At 61.5% G+C, this 17,435-nt stretch overlaps 1 protein-coding gene and 1 long non-coding RNA gene across 6 annotated transcripts in view; one reads left to right on the top strand and one right to left on the bottom strand.

Annotated features, from left to right (window-relative positions):
• AGFG2 (ArfGAP with FG repeats 2) lies at positions 1-9,296 on the bottom strand. 5 transcript variants are annotated; one of them, XM_048833985.2, is made up of 12 exons: positions 9,035-9,296; positions 7,076-7,169; positions 6,722-6,837; positions 6,230-6,359; positions 5,960-6,104; positions 4,017-4,130; positions 3,548-3,580; positions 3,040-3,124; positions 2,742-2,806; positions 2,560-2,643; positions 2,191-2,261; positions 1-1,766 (listed from the first exon to the last, which is right to left on the bottom strand). In XM_048833985.2, exons 1-12 carry the CDS (start codon positions 9,226-9,228, stop codon positions 1,707-1,709), a joined length of 1,191 nt encoding a protein of 396 aa, XP_048689942.1. In that variant the 5' UTR covers positions 9,229-9,296; the 3' UTR covers positions 1-1,706. The 5 variants fall into 5 exon arrangements, with proteins under 5 accessions (XP_048689942.1, XP_048689941.1, XP_048689944.1 ...); XM_048833984.2 differs by having other exon boundaries at positions 3,040-3,127; positions 9,035-9,279; XM_048833987.2 differs by lacking the exon at positions 3,548-3,580.
• Positions 9,241-17,435, top strand: part of LOC142070367 (uncharacterized) — an 18,390-nt gene continuing 10,195 nt past the window's right edge. The window contains exon 1 of the long non-coding RNA XR_012666321.1: positions 9,241-10,668. This is a non-coding gene — a long non-coding RNA (uncharacterized LOC142070367). The remainder of the gene's footprint in view (positions 10,669-17,435) is intronic.

Genomic DNA, 17,435 nt, shown 5'->3' on the forward strand with positions numbered 1-17,435 from the left:
AAAGGTCCAATATAGTTTTTATAGAGCGAAATCAAGAGAACAATTTCCAGCGCCAAAACCGTCTCTATATATTAAAAAGATCATTCACTTTTCTCTCAGAAAAATACTGCCAGCGTGGCCCCTCCGGGGCCCTGCTTTGTTGGGAGGGGGCAAAGTGTGCCCCCCCCCCCCCGCAAAGCCAGGAGGGGGTGTGAAGCCGAGCAAGGTGATACTTGTCCGAAGCGGCAATGGGGGGGTGATCTCTCACCCAGGGGGGGAAAGGGGTGCTGGCTGGTTAAATGCGGGAGGGCCAAGATTTCGGCAGCAGCGTTCGGGGGGGTCCTGGGGATGGAGGGGCTGAAAAAGGATCCCAAGTGCAGAAGAAACTGACAAAGAAATTAGCAAATGGTGGGTCTGGGAGCCAGGATGCCTGGGTTCTCTCCCTGGCTGTCGGCGGGCAGTAGGGGCTGGTGGGTTAGAGCAGGGGGGGCTGGGAGCCAGGACTCCTGGGTTCTCTCCCCAGCGCTGGCAGCAGAGGGGGCCGCCCATGGTGCAGGTCTGGTGCCTCCCCCCGAGTGGCCACAGGACCAGGCTGGTCTAGATCGGGGCTCCCCTCCCCGCTTAGCGCACGCCGTCGAGGGGGACAGTCCGTGCTGGGGATGCCGTTGTGGGACTGGGATCTGGGGTGCCCAGCTGCTCTGGGCAGCCCCCCCGTGGGGTGTGTGTGTGTGTGTGTGATTTGAGTGCCAGCAGCCGCCAGGCCAGAGCCGCGAGGGGGAGCCTGAAGGCAGGGCCAGGTTCGCCCACCCCTGTCCAGGGAGTGGGGGGCAGGGACGTGTGGGGGCTGCAAGGAACCAGCTGGCCAGGGGTGGGGGTGACAGCAAGGGGGAGGGGTGGTATGGAGCCAGGACTCCTAGGTTCCACCCTACGAAGAGGGGCCGGGGCTGCATGGTCAGTGGGTCTGGGTGGGGAGAATCTCACTCGAGCAGAGCCCAGACCAGGGTCGGATCAGAGCAGCTCAGAGGGGGAGAGCTCAGCCCCCCTAAAAGGCAGAGCCCCAGGGTGGAGCCCAGCCCCCCAGGGCAGAGCCCAGGCTCAACCCATCCCCCCATGATGGAGCCTCCCAGAGATCCCAGCCCCCCAGGGATCCCAGCCCCCCAGGGCAGAGCCCAGGCTCAACCCAACCCCGCAGGGATCCCAGGCCCCCAGCCCTCCATGATGAAGCCCCCCAGAGATTCCAGCCTCCCAGGGATCCCAGCCCCGCAGGGCAGAGCCCAGACTCAACCCAGCCCCCAAAGGGACCCCAGCCCCTCTTGCTCAGGAGGAGAAGCAGAGAGACTCCCTTCCCCAGCATGCCTTGCTGCCCCGCCTCCAGCTCCCCCGGGGTTCCCATCTGGACCACAAGGCCCGGCAGAATCCCAAACCCTCTTAAGGGCCAGCTCACCCACTGATCCACTTTCCCAGCGTGCCCTGCTGAAAAATCCCCATCTAGACTACAAGTCCCAGAATGCCTCGGTGCTGGGCTCTGAGCCTCTCTTCAAGGGCCAGCTCTCATTGGGGCCGATTCCCTCAGAAGCCATCGCAGTAGTTAAAGCACTTGGTCCAGCCCATCCCCACGGCGTCAGGGCAGTGGAGCCGGAAGCTGGCAAGGGGGGTGCAGCTGCAGCGGCCTGCCCCCCGCTGGACAGGAAGGGCACTGCCAGCCCAGAGCAGCCGTCTGGGCGTCGCTATAAGAAGGGGTTGGTGGCTGGATGCTTGATGACGAAGGGCGGGGATGGAGCTGCCGTCTGGGGGGAAAGAGGGGGGGTTAGGGAGACGGGGCACAGGCGGCTGTAACTGCTCACACAGTCAGACACCAACGCCCGTCGGATCCCTGACTTGTACCCACAACCCGGCCCAGACCCTAGGTCCAAGGCTGCTTGTCAGCCGGGCCCCCACAGAGAGGGCGTGGGGCACCGCCCATGGGTGAGGGGAGTCGATGCAGGGGCCACGGGGTGCAGAAACCAGCAAGGAGGGCATCCCACTGTGCAGATAATGGGACTGATCTGGGCAATCGGGTGAGTCAGCAGAGCGGCTCTGCCCTAGGGAAACGATGCTGGGACCTGGCGTTCCAGCTTTGCCGTGGGGCTGCTGAAGCCAGAACCCCCTGGAAAGCAGAGCATGGCAGGGCCCCACTGCAACCCGACTGGCTGGAAATGGGAGGGTCCTCACCATGAAGGGATTGGTGGAAATCCCGACCGGCTGCCCCACTTGGGCTGCAGTAAACCCATCAAAACTGGAACCTGCAGGGGGAGAGAAGCTGGCAGATAACCCAGGAGTCCGGGCTACTGGCCCCCCCGGTCTAACCCACCAGCCCTTACTCCCTTTCCAGTGCCCAGGAGAGAACCCAGGCATCCTGGCTGCCAGCCCCCCCGCTCCAACCCACCAGACCCCACCCTACTCCCCTCCCAGAGCCAGGGAGAGAACCCAGGAGTCCTGGTTCCCAGACCCCTGCTCTAACCCACCAGTCCCCACTCCCCTCCCAGAGCCAGGGAGAGAACCCAGGAGTCCTGGCTCCCACCCCCCCAGGCGGAGGCTCACCTGGCGCAGTGCCGTTGGGCTGGAAGGGGTTGGTGGAGGGCCGGGCGGGCGGGGCGGCGGGCGGGGCGAAGGGGTTGGTGTAGGCTGGAAGAGAGGGTGGCACAGGAGAGGTGGCTCATTGCTACTGGCTGCCGACGAGCGCTAGACCCCCCCCCCCCCGGGCCAAAGCAAAAGCCACCTACCCCCGTAGGCGGGCGCGGAGCCGGACGGGAGCAGCGCCGCCGGCTGGCTCAGGCTCCCGAAGAGGCTGCGGAGGAGAGAGACGGTGTTAGCCAAACCCACTGGGGTGGGGGGGAGTGCCGAGATCCCCCCCCAGTAGGGGGCAGTCCTGCTTGCCCCCCGCCCCACACAGACTGCACCCTCTGCAATGCCCCTGGGTTTCCCCACGGTCCACGCCCAGCGGCGGGGCCTGCAGTCCAGGGGCCGGCCAGTCTCCTGGGGTCCCCCCGCCCAGGGTGGGCCCGGAAATGGGGTTAATACCTGCTGGGTGCTCCGCCCATGTCCGGGATCCCGCTGCCAGGGTGGCTGGAGGGGGAGGTACCGAAACCGCTCACCGGGGCACCCCCTGCTGGCACAGAAGGGAACAGCCTGGTCACCCCCGCCAAGGCTCACGCCCTCCCTCTGGGGGTTGGGGGAGCGAGAGCACCCTGCGGGCGCCAGGTCGCCCCAGCCCCACTGCACCCAGCAGAGGCCAGCGCCAGCTCCCCCGGTGCCCATTCCAGGCACCACTGCAGGACTCAGGGCACCGTGCGAGCCAGGAGAGTAACATTATTTTTGATAGGTCCTATAGTAACTCGCAACTAAACTAAAATTGATTTTCCCCCGTCCTGAGCCTGCAGCCAACTCCAGATGCTGGGGATAGACCCAGCATCCTAGCTCCCAGCCCCCCAGTCCCCACTCCCCTCCCAGAGCTGGGGAGAGAACCCAGGAGTCCTGATCCCTAAGTCCTGTATCACAAGGGAGAAGCAAACCATGATCATTATCTCACCAAAGCTGTAACCGGCTGGGACTGTCCGACTGGCTGGGAACAGGAAACAGAGAGCAAAGGGTTAAAGCAAGAGAGACCCCAGAGGAGCCGCACCCCTCTCCCCGCAGAGCTCAGGGGACCCCAGGCCTTGGGAGCAGGGACGAGGGACAGTCCCCCAGAAATACCCACCTAAAGAGGGGGAGCAGGAGAAGATCCCCACATGGGCCAACCAGTCATCCGCACATTCCCAGCTGAGAGAGCCTAATGCTCTGCCCATTCTCGTGAGCCGGGCAGAGAACCCAGGAGTCCTGGCTCCCAGCCCCCCCTGCTCTAACCCACTAGCCCGCACTCTCCTCCCAGAGCCAAGGAGAGAACCCAGGCGTCCTGGCCGCACCCCTGCTCTAACCACTAGCCTGCCTGTCGCCTCTCTCTGACGCAGCGTTCACGCCAAGGAAGGCCCGGGCAGCGGGAGGGGCAGGGGGAGCGTTACCTGCGGCTGTTGGCTGGGTGTGGAATGGCACCGATGCCCCCCCGAATGCCGACGCTACCGGGCTGCATCCAAAGGCATCAAAATTGGCAAAGGCGGTGTGGGCTGGAACCTGGCCTGGGGAGGACACAGGAGGTCAGCCAGCTCCCAGCCTGTACTACCCAGTGTCACCACACGGGGGCCTCGCTAGCCAGTGCTCTATGGTCAGCCAGCTCCCAGCCTGTACTACCCAGTGTCACCACACGGGGGCCTCGCTAGCCAGTGCTCTATGGTCAGCCAGCTCCCAGCCTGTACTACCCAGTGTCACCACACGGGGGGGTCTCGCTAGCCAGTGCTCTATGGTCAGCCAGCTCCCAGCCTGTACTACCCAGTGTCACCACACGGGGGCCTCGCTAGCCAGTGCTCTATGGTCAGCCAGCTCCCAGCCTGTACTACCCAGTGTCACCACACGGGGGGGTCTCGCTAGCCAGTGCTCTATGGTCAGCCAGCTCCCAGCCTGTACTACCCAGTGTCACCACACGGGGGCCTCGCTAGCCAGTGCTCTATGGTCAGCCAGCTCCCAGCCTGTACTACCCAGTGTCACCACACGGGGGGGTCTCGCTAGCCAGTGCTCTATGGTCAGCCAGCTCCCAGCCTGTACTACCCAGTGTCACCACACGGGGGGGGTCTCTCTAGCCAGTGCTCTATGGTCAGCCAGCTCCCAGCCTGTACTACCCAGTGTCACCACACGGGGGGGGGGGTCTCTCTAGCCAGTGCTCTATGGTCAGCCAGCTCCCAGCCTGTACTACCCAGTGTCACCACACGGGGGGGTCTCTCTAGCCAGTGCTCTATGGTCAGCCAGCTCCCAGCCTGTACTACCCAGTGTCACCACACGGGGACCTCGCTAGCTCAGTGCTCTATGGTCAGCCAGCTCCCAGCCTGTACTACCCAGTGTCACCACACGGGGGCCTCGCTAGCCAGTGCTCTATGGTCAGCCAGCTCCCAGCCTGTACTACCCAGTGTCACCACACGGGGGCCTCGCTAGCCAGTGCTCTATGGTCAGCCAGCTCCCAGCCTGTACTACCCAGTGTCACCACACGGGGGGGTCTCTCTAGCCAGTGCTCTATGGTCAGCCAGCTCCCAGCCTGTACTACCCAGTGTCACCACACGGGGGCCTCGCTAGCCAGTGCTCTATGGTCAGCCAGCTCCCAGCCTGTACTACCCAGTGTCACCACACGGGGGGGTCTCTCTAGCCAGTGCTCTATGGTCAGCCAGCTCCCAGCCTGTACTACCCAGTGTCACCACACGGGGGGGGGTCTCTCTAGCCAGTGCTCTATGGTCAGCCAGCTCCCAGCCTGTACTACCCAGTATCACCACATGGGGGGGTCTCTGTAGCCAGTGCTCTATGGTCAGCCAGCTCCCAGCCTGTACTACCCAGTGTCACCACATGGGGGGGTCTCTGTAGCCAGTGCTCTATGGTCAGCCAGCTCCCAGCCTGTACTACCCAGTGTCACCACACGGGGGGGTCTCTCTAGCCAGTGCTCTAAGGTCAGCCAGCTCCCAGCCTGTACTACCCAGTGTCACCACACGGGGGGGGTCTCTCTAGCTCAGTGCTCTATGGTCAGCCAGCTCCCAGCCTGTACTACCCAGTGTCACCACACGGGGGCCTCGCTAGCTCAGTGCTCTAAGGTCAGCCAGCTCCCAGCCTGTACTACCCAGTGTCACCACACGGGGGGGGTCTCTCTAGCCAGTGCTCTATGGTCAGCCAGCTCCCAGCCTGTACTACCCAGTGTCACCACACGGGGGCCTCGCTAGCCAGTGCTCTATGGTCAGCCAGCTCCCAGCCTGTACTACCCAGTGTCATAACAGGGGGGCCCCACTCTTGCTCAGCTGTTCACATTAGCGCTGTATGGCTGCCGCGGGCAGGGAGCAGCTGATCCTGTGGCTCCCCTGCTCCCCATACTTACCCGGGAAGGCAGGGAACATGGCGAAGGCGGGGGCCGGCTGGGGCGCAGCGAAAGGGTCCCCTCCTATATCCGCCAGGAGGTCCGTGCTGGCTTTCTTGGCCGGCTGGGGGGTGCGCTGCTGCGGCAGGCGGGGCTGGCCCAAGGTCTGAGAGACACAACCAGTAACAGGCCTGGGGCCTCGGCATCCTGGCTCGCAGCCCCACCTGCTCTAACCTACCAGCCCCACTCCCCTCCCAGAGCTGGGGAGAGAACCCAGGCGTCCTGGCTTACCCGGCTGGATCCGGCAGCTGTGAGCAGTGCTCCCGAGTCCCCTAGAAGGGTCTGCTGCGGCTTCACCTCTGGGGCGGAGCTCTGGCCGGCCAGGGAGGCAGTGCCCTTGGCTTGATCCGGCGAGATGTACCTGCAGAGGGAGCCAGACAGACACATTGCCAGCACCAGCCACAGGGACACCCGCACCCGCTACCATGGTCAGAGAACCTTGTGGGCCTACAAAAAGACGATGACAGCAGGATTTGAGCAGCCAGGACTCCTGGGTTCTCTCCCCGGCTCTGGGAGGGGAGTGGGGTCCAGTGGGTTAGAGCAGGGAGGACTCCTGGTTTCTCTCCCCGGCTCAGGGGCACATCAAGTACGCCAAGGAGCAGGAACTGTGTCTCCCCACTGCACCCATGGAAGGGACTGCAGGGGGGGTGAGGCCCAGTTTGCTGGGAACCAGGGACAGCCCCCTCCCCTCCCAACCCCACTCATCCGCCGCTCCGCATTTACCATCGCTTCTTCTCATATTTCTCCTGCAAGAACTCCTTCACTTTCTGCGGGTCCCTGGAGTCCGGGAGCAGCGACGTGCGCGGATCGAAGGAGCCCAGCCAAACCTTCCGGCAGGCCTAGGGCCAGCAAGACTTCATTAGACAAAGGAGGAGGGGAGCCAGGACTCCTGGGTTCTGTCCCCGGCTCTGGGAGAGGAGCGGGAGCTGGGGGGTTAGAGCAGGGACGTGGGAGCTAGGACTCCTGGGTTCTGTCCCCGGATCTGGGAGGGGAGCGGGGGCTGGTGGGTTAGAGCGGGGGAGCTGGGAGCCAGGACTCCTGGGTTCGATGTACAATGGGCTCTCCCTGGCCGCTCACCTCGTTGCCGCGGGACTGCAGGAACAGCACGTCGGACTCGGTGAAGGTGGTCATGGAAATGGATTTGACGCGGTGCGGGGGGTTCAGGCCCCGGCTGCAACAGAGACAAGCATTACAGACCTGGCCAGACCCCCGTCCCCGAGCCGGGGAGAGAACCCAGGAGTCCTGGTTTCCAGGCCACACGCTCAACGAGAATCAGGCTGAGGCCGGGGAAGTCCCAGGGCGCCCCATGTCCCGGCCGTGCCCCCACGGGCAGCGCCGCTGAATTGCTGACGTGGGGGATTGTCCGCTGGCAGCGTTATGAAATACTCAGCGGGTGAGACCGGCAGCCCCTCGGGGGCGCCGCGGGCATCGGCCCTGAGCATCTCCGGACGTCTCACCCGCCGCGTAGAGCCGGGGGGAAGGCTGGGGCCAGCGTGAGACCCCACGCCATGGAGACGGCAGGAGGACCGCCCCTCCCCCGGAGCAGGAAATGGGGCTGCAGGAGACACCCCCCCGTCCCCCGTGAAGTGGGGCAGGAAGGGTGGGATCAGATTGGGGCTGAGCTGAAGGTGGGACCAAGAAGCCCCGCCCTGCCCCCACTCCCAGGCACCCGTGCACGCCGAAGCCCCGCCCCTCACAGCGCCCCCGAGCGCACGAAGCCCCGCCCCCTGCCCGTAGCCCCGCCCCCTCACAGCGCCCCCGAGCAGCGGCGCGCACGAAGCCCCGCCCCCTGCCCGTAGCCCCGCCCCCTCACAGCGCCCCCGAGCAGCGGCGCGCACGAAGCCCCGCCCCCTGCCCGTTGCCCCGCCCCCTCACAGCCCCGAGCAGCCGCGCGCACGAAGCCCCGCCCCCTGCCCGTAGCCCCGCCCCCTCACAGCGCCCCCGAGCAGCGGCGCGCACGAAGCCCCGCCCCCTGCCCGTTGCCCCGCCCACTCACAGCCCCGAGCAGCCGCGCGCAAGAAGCCCCGCCCCCTGCCCGTAGCCCCGCCCCCTCACAGCCCCCGAGCAGCCGCGCGCACGAAGCCCCGCCCCTGCCCGTAGCCCCGCCCACTCACAGCGCCCCGAGCAGCCGCGCGCACGAAGCCCCGCCCCCTGCCCGTAGCCCCGCCCCCTCACAGCGCCCCCAGCACACGTAGCCCCGCCCCTCACAGCGCCCCCGAGCGCACGAAGCCCCGCCCCCTTCCCGTAGCCCCGCCCCCTCACAGCCCCCGAGCAGCCGCGCGCACGAAGCCCCGCCCCCTGCCCATAGCTCCGCCCACTCACAGCGCCCCCGAGCAGCCCGTGCCCACGAAGCCCCGCCCCCTGCCCGTAGCCCCGCCCACTCACAGCGCCCCCGAGCAGCCCGTGCCCACGAAGCCCCGCCCCCTGCCCGTAGCCCCGCCCACTCACAGCGCCCCCGAGCAGCCCGTGCCCACGAAGCCCCGCCCCCTGCCTGTAGCCCCGCCCCCTAGCAGCCCGTGCCCACGAAGCCCCGCCCCCTGCCCGTAGCCCCGCCCCCTCACAGCGCCCCCGAGCAGCGGCGCGCACGAAGCCCCGCCCCCTGCCCGTTGCCCCGCCCCCTCACAGCCCCGAGCAGCCGCGCGCACGAAGCCCCGCCCCCTGCCCGTAGCCCCGCCCCCTCACAGCGCCCCCGAGCAGCGGCGCGCACGAAGCCCCGCCCCCTGCCCGTTGCCCCGCCCACTCACAGCCCCGAGCAGCCGCGCGCAAGAAGCCCCGCCCCCTGCCCGTAGCCCCGCCCCCTCACAGCCCCCGAGCAGCCGCGCGCACGAAGCCCCGCCCCTGCCCGTAGCCCCGCCCACTCACAGCGCCCCGAGCAGCCGCGCGCACGAAGCCCCGCCCCCTGCCCGTAGCCCCGCCCACTCACAGCGCCCCCGAGCAGCCCGTGCCCACGAAGCCCCGCCCCCTGCCTGTAGCCCCGCCCCCTAGCAGCCCGTGCCCACGAAGCCCCGCCCCCTGCCCGTAGCCCCGCCCACTCACAGCGCCCCCGAGCAGCCCGTGCACACGAAGCTGCCCAGCGTGATGTCCACGTAGGTGACGCCGCGCTGGCCGCACTCGAAGCAGAGGCGGTTGCCGGGCCCGGAGCCCACCAGGTCCCGGACGCGGCGGGACCAGACCTCGGACTCCGCGTCCCGCGGGGCGCCGGGCTTCCTGCCCCCGGCCCCGGCCGCCATCAGCCCCCGCCCCTCCCGGCTGCTGTCAGCGGGGCAGCGCCGCCCGAGCGCACTGCGCAGGCGCCAGCTCCCCCCCCACCTGCTTCCGCGCCAGGCGCGTGCGCAGCCCTCCCACCTGGCTCAGTTACTCGCCAGGGCGCGTGCGCCGCGAACTCACTGCTTCGCCACAGCGCATGCTCTGCCGCTCCGGTCTACTACGCATGCGTTTGACCGGTGGGGCGGCACGTGCCCACTTCCCCGGCCGCCCGCGTCGGCTTGTGCGGCTGCCCCAGTTCCTGCGCGGTCTTCTGCGCATGTCCGAGAGGGATGCCCGTTCCCTCGCTTTTTTAAGGCGCATGCGCCAACCTCTCCTGAGGCACGAAGAAGGCCCTGACCCCGCCCCCTAGTGGCGTGGCCCGCGGGTTCACCAACGTGGGCGGGGCGTCAGCAACCGCCCCAACGCCCGTTCCAACCGTCCTTCCCGCCAAAACAGCTCCCTGAGCCCCGCCCCCCTCGGGACCCGCCTGGTCCCCCAGAGCCCTCTCCTCAGAGACCCCAGGGTCCCCCCACAGGGTCCCCATCCCCCTACTGGGGTCCCTCACCCCCCAGAGACCCAGGGCTCCCCCCACTCCCCCCAGAGACCCCCCCAGGGTCCCCATCTCCTTCCCCACTCCCCAGAGACCCAGGGCACCCCCCACTCTCCCTAGAGACTCCCCACAGGGTCCCCATCCCTGCCTCCCCACTGGGGTCCCTCACCCCCCAGAGATCCAGGGCCCCCCCACTTCCACAGAGACCCCCCCACAGTGCCCCCAGCCCCCCCAGAGACCCAGTGCTCCCAGCGCTGCACCCAGAGCCCCCCCACTGGGCCCCCAGCCTGGGCCCCCAGAGACCCAGCCCCCCCCCGATTCCCCCACCCCCCAGAGACCCAGTGGCTCCCAGTGCTGCCCCGCAGAGACCCCCCACAGGGCCCCCAGCCCTGCCCTCCCAGAGGCCCAGCGGCTCCCAGTGGTGTCCCCCAGAGACCCAGGCCCCCCCAGAGACCCCCCACAGGGCCCCCAGCCCTCCCCCCAAGACCCAGCGGCTCCCAGCGTTGCCCCCCCAGAGTCCTCCCCACTGGGGTCCCTATGCCCTCCCTCCCAGGGACCCCTAGCCCCTCACTCCTAGAGACCCAGGGTCCCCCCACTGGGGTCCCCAGTCCCTCCTCTCCAGAAACCCAGGGTTTCCCCACTGGGGCCTCCAGTCTCCCTCATGGGGCCCCTAGCCCCTCCTCCCAAGAGACCCAGGGTGCCCCCCCGGGGCCCCTAGTCTCCCCCCGCAGGGCCCCTTCCCCCCGAGAGACCCAGGCCCAGTGCCAGATGCATTTGCTAGGTCCCCCATCGCGCTCGGAGCGGTACGGAGATGTAAGTCGTCTGGAGGAGCACTCTGCGGACTGATTTCACACCTGGAGCTCCTGACAGCCAGGTGGGTCCTTCTTCGCTCTCTGCCCCCAATCAACTGCGTTGTAGGTTTCTAAAACACAGCCAGACTTCTGCCTCCCCCCAGAGGTGGCTGCATGTCAACCCTGTCCATCTATAAACAGCTGTTGTACCTCACCCCATTGCACCTCAGCGCTAGGTAAGGGATCCCTGTATAAACAGTCTCCCCACCCCAGAGACGGTTGCATCTCAGCACCAATGAAGGGATCTCCATATAACCAGCTGCCCTGCCCCAGAGGTGGCCGCATCTCAGTGTCAGGAGAAGTATCCCTGCCACCCTCACCCAATTGTTGCTGCATCTCAGCACTGGTCAAGGGGTCCTTATTTCTCAAGCATCTCTGGATTTGTTTTTCAATTGAAACCTGCCTTCGAAGTGCAAGAGATTATTTGGGAAAACCACAGTCACCCCTGCTGTTTTCTTTGGAGGCGGAAAGACACCAAGGTGGACTTGATAAGGCAATTCGGGCCTGTTTATCCAGCTTGTTGCCTTCAGAAATGCAATGTGATGCACGGAGCGGGTATGCGCCGTTCCCATTTTATCTGTACGAAGGGAAAGGACTGAACGCTTCACACATTTGCAGTGTTACATCTCGCAGCCCCCACTTTGCAGGGGGGTGGAGTAGGCGTGGTGAAACACGCGAGCCCTGCTAATGAGCCTGGTTTAAGGGGATTCTTGCAAAAAGTGTGCCCGCTCCTTGTTTCACTCGCTTGCTGTCATTCTGGGCCTTAATCATTCAGATTTGGGATATCCTTCAGAGAAGGTTATTTGTTGGTCTTGATTTCTCCGGCTTGGCTGATTTTGTTGCGAGTTTTTCAGCTAAACTGTTTGCTTCAATAATGGAGAGACAAGCTGAGAGAGGTAATATTTTGTATTTCTTCTTCAGTTCTGGGGAAGCTCGAAAGCTCGTCTCTCTCCCCAACAGGAGTTGGTCCAATAAAAGATTTTACCTACCCCACCTTGTCTTGCTAATCTCCTGTGGCCAACACCGCTACAGCAACACCACCACAGGGGCATTGATGGTAGCACGGACTCCGGTCCCATCTGTGCTATTGCGTCCTGCTCTGGGCAAAAGCAGTGGATGCTTCTGGAGTCCAGAGAAGAAGAACAACAACAACAAAAAGCAATTATTACAGTCAGTGACTGTTTAATTAATGCTCCATTTATAGCTTTGGGCCCGGTGTGCAGATTAGCTTTATGCAAGTACCTCAGTCCCCAGAGCAGTGGAAGGATCAAGCCTACGATCGGTGCCAGCCAGAGGGGTGCAGGGAAACTGAGGTAGGAATGTGTGTGAGAGAAGGGAAAGATGACCCCAGTTTGTTCTGCCTGTGCCAGCCACCTTGGACGCGCTGTCTCCTCACCCATTTACACGTGTATCTGTCTCCCCACCCCCACGCGTCTGATTGAAATTCACTGCGAGGCTGCCACGGAGGAAGGAGCTAGTCCACCTCTCTAGGCAGTGTTCTTGTGAAAATGAGGCATTCTGGGGTGCGAGGGCAGACATGATTGAAACACACTGGGCTGGTGGCATGTTGGAGGGACATCCCTGATTGCTCACTGAAAGCGTGACTTTGCTGCAACCTGCACTCGTTCAGTCTAGTGGAGGACAGAACAAGAACCAGTGGCTGCGAGTTAAAGCCAGACATGTTCCAGTGAGAGACGAGGCACCAATTTTTAACAGCGTGGGTGATTAACCATGGGACCAAACCCCCCAGGGGGGCAGCAGAGGCGTCTCCATCTCTGGATGGCTTCCCATCCAGATTGAGCTTTTCTGAAAGATGCTTTAGTCCAGCACAAGTGACAGCTGAATCTGGGGTTAAGTGGGGGACGTTCTCGGCTGTATGCTGTACGGGAGGTCAGGGTAGGTGTGATCTGATAGAGGAACTAATGCTGGCTGAGACGGATTTGGGAAGGAGACACACAGACACACACACACAATTCATGAATTTGAAGGCCAGCAGGGACCAGGCCAGTCTACCATGCTGGATGGCACAGACCAGGGAACTGCTCGGAGTGAATCCCCTGGTGGAACTAGAGCAGAGCTTTGGAACGAACATCCCATCTGGATTTGAAAATGGTCGGTGACGGGAAACCCTCTGCAGCCCCTGGGAAGTTGTTCCCGTGGGTTGTCCCTCGCCCTGTTAAAAACATGCACCTCTTTTCTGCTCTGAATTTGGTCCGCTTGGCGGCCTCAGAAAGATGCCGGGTCCCAAAATCAGAGCGGTTGTGTTTCCAGTAGATTTTTCTGAGGGAGAGAAGGAAGTGCGGAAGGCTGAAGTATTCAAACGCTTGCCCTCAACCTGTCGCCCCTTTGCAGGCTGCCTCTGGGGGCTTCTTTTCTCTCTCCCGCTTTCATCGCTGATTACCATCAAAGCCAGCCTTCCATACAGCAGGGTCCTGGCTGGGGACAACGGTTGTGCTGAGTAGGCACATATGGAAATGAGGAGCGGGTTATAGGTAGGGGACAGGAGTGGGTGGGGCTCGGATGTCTCTTTGTTTAGGTGGCCTGAGTGAAACGGGGGGAACGCATTGCCTGGCTGAGTTACTAAACGCTTTCAGATCCTACTCTAGGAGTCTAGTCAGATTTCAGCTCCAGACTGGAGCCTGGAGCGCACGCTTTACCCCAGCACATGGGATTGGGCTCTGTACAGGGACGGGAGGCCAAACTGGATGATCTCATGGACCCGTCTGGCCTTAGGCTCCAGGAATCCCTGGAGCTGTCAGGGTCTTGGCTTCCCCCAGTGCCCGCTTCGTGTGTGCTGGGGTCCTGTACTCACGCAGTCAGGACAGGCCCGGGAGTGGGAGACTCAGCCCTCCAGCCCCGTCCCAGGGGCTAGGATTGCTCTCCCCTGGGAAAATCAAAGCCATAGCCAGGCCTGGGGCCCAAACGGGCTCCCACTGGGTCTAGCAGAAGTCTACCTCTTCCTGGCTTCCAGGTGCCTACGGGGAAAACCTGTCAATAGGAGCCGAAAGCGAGACAGTCACAAGTTAAAGTGACTCAGAGCTGCGCCAAGCAATGGCCACGTGAGCAGCTGGCCAGCTCTCCAAGGGGCAGGCTCCACCCCGACCTGCAGGGCAGGGGCTGCCTGAGCTGTGCTTCTCTTCTTAAAGCCCTGTTTGAACCCACAACAGCTCCTTAACCCTCTCCTGCCCAGTGGAGAAGATCCTGAGCTCAATAACTCTAGAGAAAACCCCGACATTCAGGGTGTCAAACTGCCCCCAACAGCATCTGTCACGGAGTCCCCGGGCGATGCTCTGGAACTGCTCTCTATGAAGCCAGGCAGGACTCTGGGGCAGTCTCCTCTCGGGGAGCAGCCTGTCTTCAGGACACACAGCTCACACATTTTCCCTCTTCCTGGGTCTGACCTCGGAGCATTCAGCCTCCTCTGCCCCTCCGTGTGCTTCCCACAGCGAGTCCACCCAGGCAGGCTCCTGGGGAAGCCAGAGGGTCCTGCCCCCCAATTCCGCAGTCAGACGTGACTCTCAGCCAACCAGTAACACAGAAGGTTTATTAGACGACAGGAACATGGTCTAACACAGAGCTTGTAGGTACAGAGAACAGGACCCCTCAGCCGGGTCCATTTTTGAGCCAGACAACCACGTCTCCACTTCACTCCATGTCCCCAGCCAGCCCCAAACTGAAACTCTCTCCAGCCCCTCCTCCTCTGGGCTTTGTTCCTTTCCCGGGCCAGGAGGTCACCTGATTACTTTGTTCTCCAGCCCCTTTAGCTCTCACCTTGCAGGGGGGAAGGGCCAGGCCATCCGTGGCCAGGAAACAGGGTGTCGGCCATTCTCTGTGTCCAGACCCCTGCACACATCTGCCCTCTAGGACTCTGCAATGATCATACACCCTTCTCCCACCCCCTAAATACTTAAGAACGGCACAAGGGAAACTGAGGCACCCCCACACTATTCAGAGGAAACATTAAGAACAGTCCCACTTTGTCACATCTCTCCCCCTCTTCGAGACCGAACTGAGTGATTAGCACTCAGGGAGTAGCACTGTATGTAAGGGAGCAGTATGATTGCTCAGAGCTCTGGTACGAAACTGCAGAAAAACCTGAGTGTCTCTGGATTAAGTTTAGAAGTGTGAGCAACAAGGGTGATGTTGTGGTGCGAGTCTGCTATAGACCACCGGACCAGGGGGACGAGGTGGATGAGGCTTTCTTCCTAGCTACTAGATCGCACGCCCTGGTTCTCATGGGTGACTTTAATTTTCCTGATATCTGCTGGGAGAGCAATACAGCGGTGCACAGACAATCCAGGAAGTTTTTGGAAAGCGTAGGGGACAATTTCCTGGTGCAAGTGCTAGAGGAGCCAACTAGGGGGGGAGCTTTTCTTGACCTGCTGCTCACAAACCGGGAAGAATTAGTGGGGGAAGCAAAAGTGGATGGGAATCTGGGAGGCAGTGACCATGAGTTCGTTGAGTTCAGGATCCTGACACAGGGAAGGAAGGTAAGCAGCAGGATACGGACCCTGGACTTCAGGAAAGCAGACTTCGACTCCCTCAGGGAATGGATGGGTAGGATCCCCTGGGGGACTAACATGAAGGGGAAAGGAGTCCAGGAGAGCTGGCTGTATTTCAAGGAATCTCTGTTGAGGTTACAGGGACAAACCATCCTGATGTGTCAAAAGAATAGTAAATATGGCAGGCAACCAGCTTGGCTTAACGGTGAAATCCTAGCGGATCTTAAACATAAAAAAGAAACTTACAAGAAGTGGAAGGTTGGACATATGACCAGGGAAGAGTATAAAAATATTGCTCGGGCATGTAGAAATGAAATCAGGAGGGCCAAATCGCACCTGGAGCTGCAGCTAGCAAGAGATGTCAAGAGTAACAAGAAGGGTTTCTTCAGGTATGTTGGCAACAAGAAGAAAGCCAAGGAAAGTGTGGGCCCCTTAATGAATGATGGAGGCAACCTAGTGACAGAGGATGTGGAAAAAGCTAATGTACTCAATGCTTTTTTTGCCTCTGTCTTCACGGACAAGGTCAGCTCCCAGACTGCTGCGCTGGGCATCACAACATGGGGAATAGATGGCCAGCCCTCTGTGGAGAAAGAGGTGGTTAGGGACTATTTAGAAAAGCTGGATGTACACAAGTCCATGGGGCTGGACGAGTTGCATCCGAGAGTGCTGAAGGAATTGGTGGCTGTGATTGCAGAGCCATTGGCCATTATCTTTGAAAACTCGTGGCGAACGGGGGAAGTCCCAGATGACTGGAAAAAGGCTAATGTAGTTAAAAAAGGGAAGAAGGAGGATCCTGGGAACTACAGGCCAGTCAGCCTCACCTCAGTCCCCAGAAAAATCATGGAGCAGGTCCTCAAGGAATCAATCCTGAAGCACTTACATGAGAGGAAAGTGATCAGGAACAGTCAGCATGGATTCACCAAGGGAAGGTCATGCCTGACTAATCTAATCGCCTTCTATGATGAGATTACTGGTTCTGTGGATGAAGGGAAAGCAGTGGATGTATTGTTTCTTGACTTTAGCAAAGCTTTTGACACGGTCTCCCACAGTATTCTTGTCAGCAAGTTAAAGAAGTATGGGCTGGATGAATGCACTATAAGGTGGGTAGAAAGTTGGCTAGATCGTCGGGCTCAACGGGTAGTGATCAATGGCTCCATGTCTAGTTGGCAGCCGGTGTCAAGTGGAGTGCCCCAGGGGTTGGTCCTGGAGCCAGTTTTGTTCAATATCTTCATAAATGATCTGGAGGATGGTGTGGATTGCACTCTCAGCAAATTTGCGGATGATACTAAACTGGGAGGAGTGGTAGATACGCTGGAGAGCAGGGATAGGATACAGAGGGACCTAGACAAATTGGAGGATTGGGCCGAAAGAAATCTGATGAGGTTCAATAAGGATAAGTGCAGGGTCCTGCACTTAGGATGGAAGAACCCAATGCACAGCTACAGACTAGGGACCGAATGGCTCGGCAGCAGTTCTGCGGAAAAGGACCTAGGGGTGACAGTGGACGAGAAGCTGGATATGAGTCAGCAGTGTGCCCTTGTTGCCAAGAAGGCCAATGGCATTTTGGGATGTATAAGTAGGGGCATAGCGAGCAGATCGAGGGATGTGATCGTCCCACTCTATTCGACATTGGTGAGGCCTCATCTGGAGTACTGTGTCCAGTTTTGGGCCCCACACTACAAGAAGGATGTGGATAAATTGGAGAGAGTCCAGCGAAGAGCAACAAAAATGATTAGGGGTCTGGAACACATGACTTATGAGGAGAGGCTGAGGGAACTGGGATTGTTTAGTCTGCAGAAGAGAAGAATGAGGGGGGATTTGATAGCTGCTTTCAACTACCTGAGAGGTGGTTCCAGAGAGGATGGTTCTAGACTATTCTCAGTGGTAGAAGAGGACAGGACAAGGAGTGATGGTCTCAAGTTGCAGTGGGGGAGGTTTAGGTTGGATATTAGGAAAAACTTTTTCACCAGGAGGGTGGTGAAACACTGGAATGCGTTGCCTAGGGAGGTGGTGGAATCTCCTTCCTTAGAAGTTTTTAAGGTCAGGCTTGACAAAGCCCTGGCTGGGATGATTTAATTGGGGATTGGTCCTGCTTTGAGCAGGGCGTTGGACTAGATGACTTCCTGAGGTCCCTTCCAACCCTGATATTCTATGAGTGGGGTCACTTTAGCCGGTGACCTGGGGAAGTTCGAAGCCACCAGTGTTCCCATGGATGCCCCAGCATCTCTCCCGTTCCTTGGTGGGAGTTACAACAGGCCCTTCCAGTTTCACGCCCTCCCTTAGGTCGG

This window comes from Caretta caretta, chromosome 28 (assembly GCF_965140235.1).
Source record: "Caretta caretta isolate rCarCar2 chromosome 28, rCarCar1.hap1, whole genome shotgun sequence".
NCBI lineage: Eukaryota > Metazoa > Chordata > Testudines > Cheloniidae > Caretta > Caretta caretta.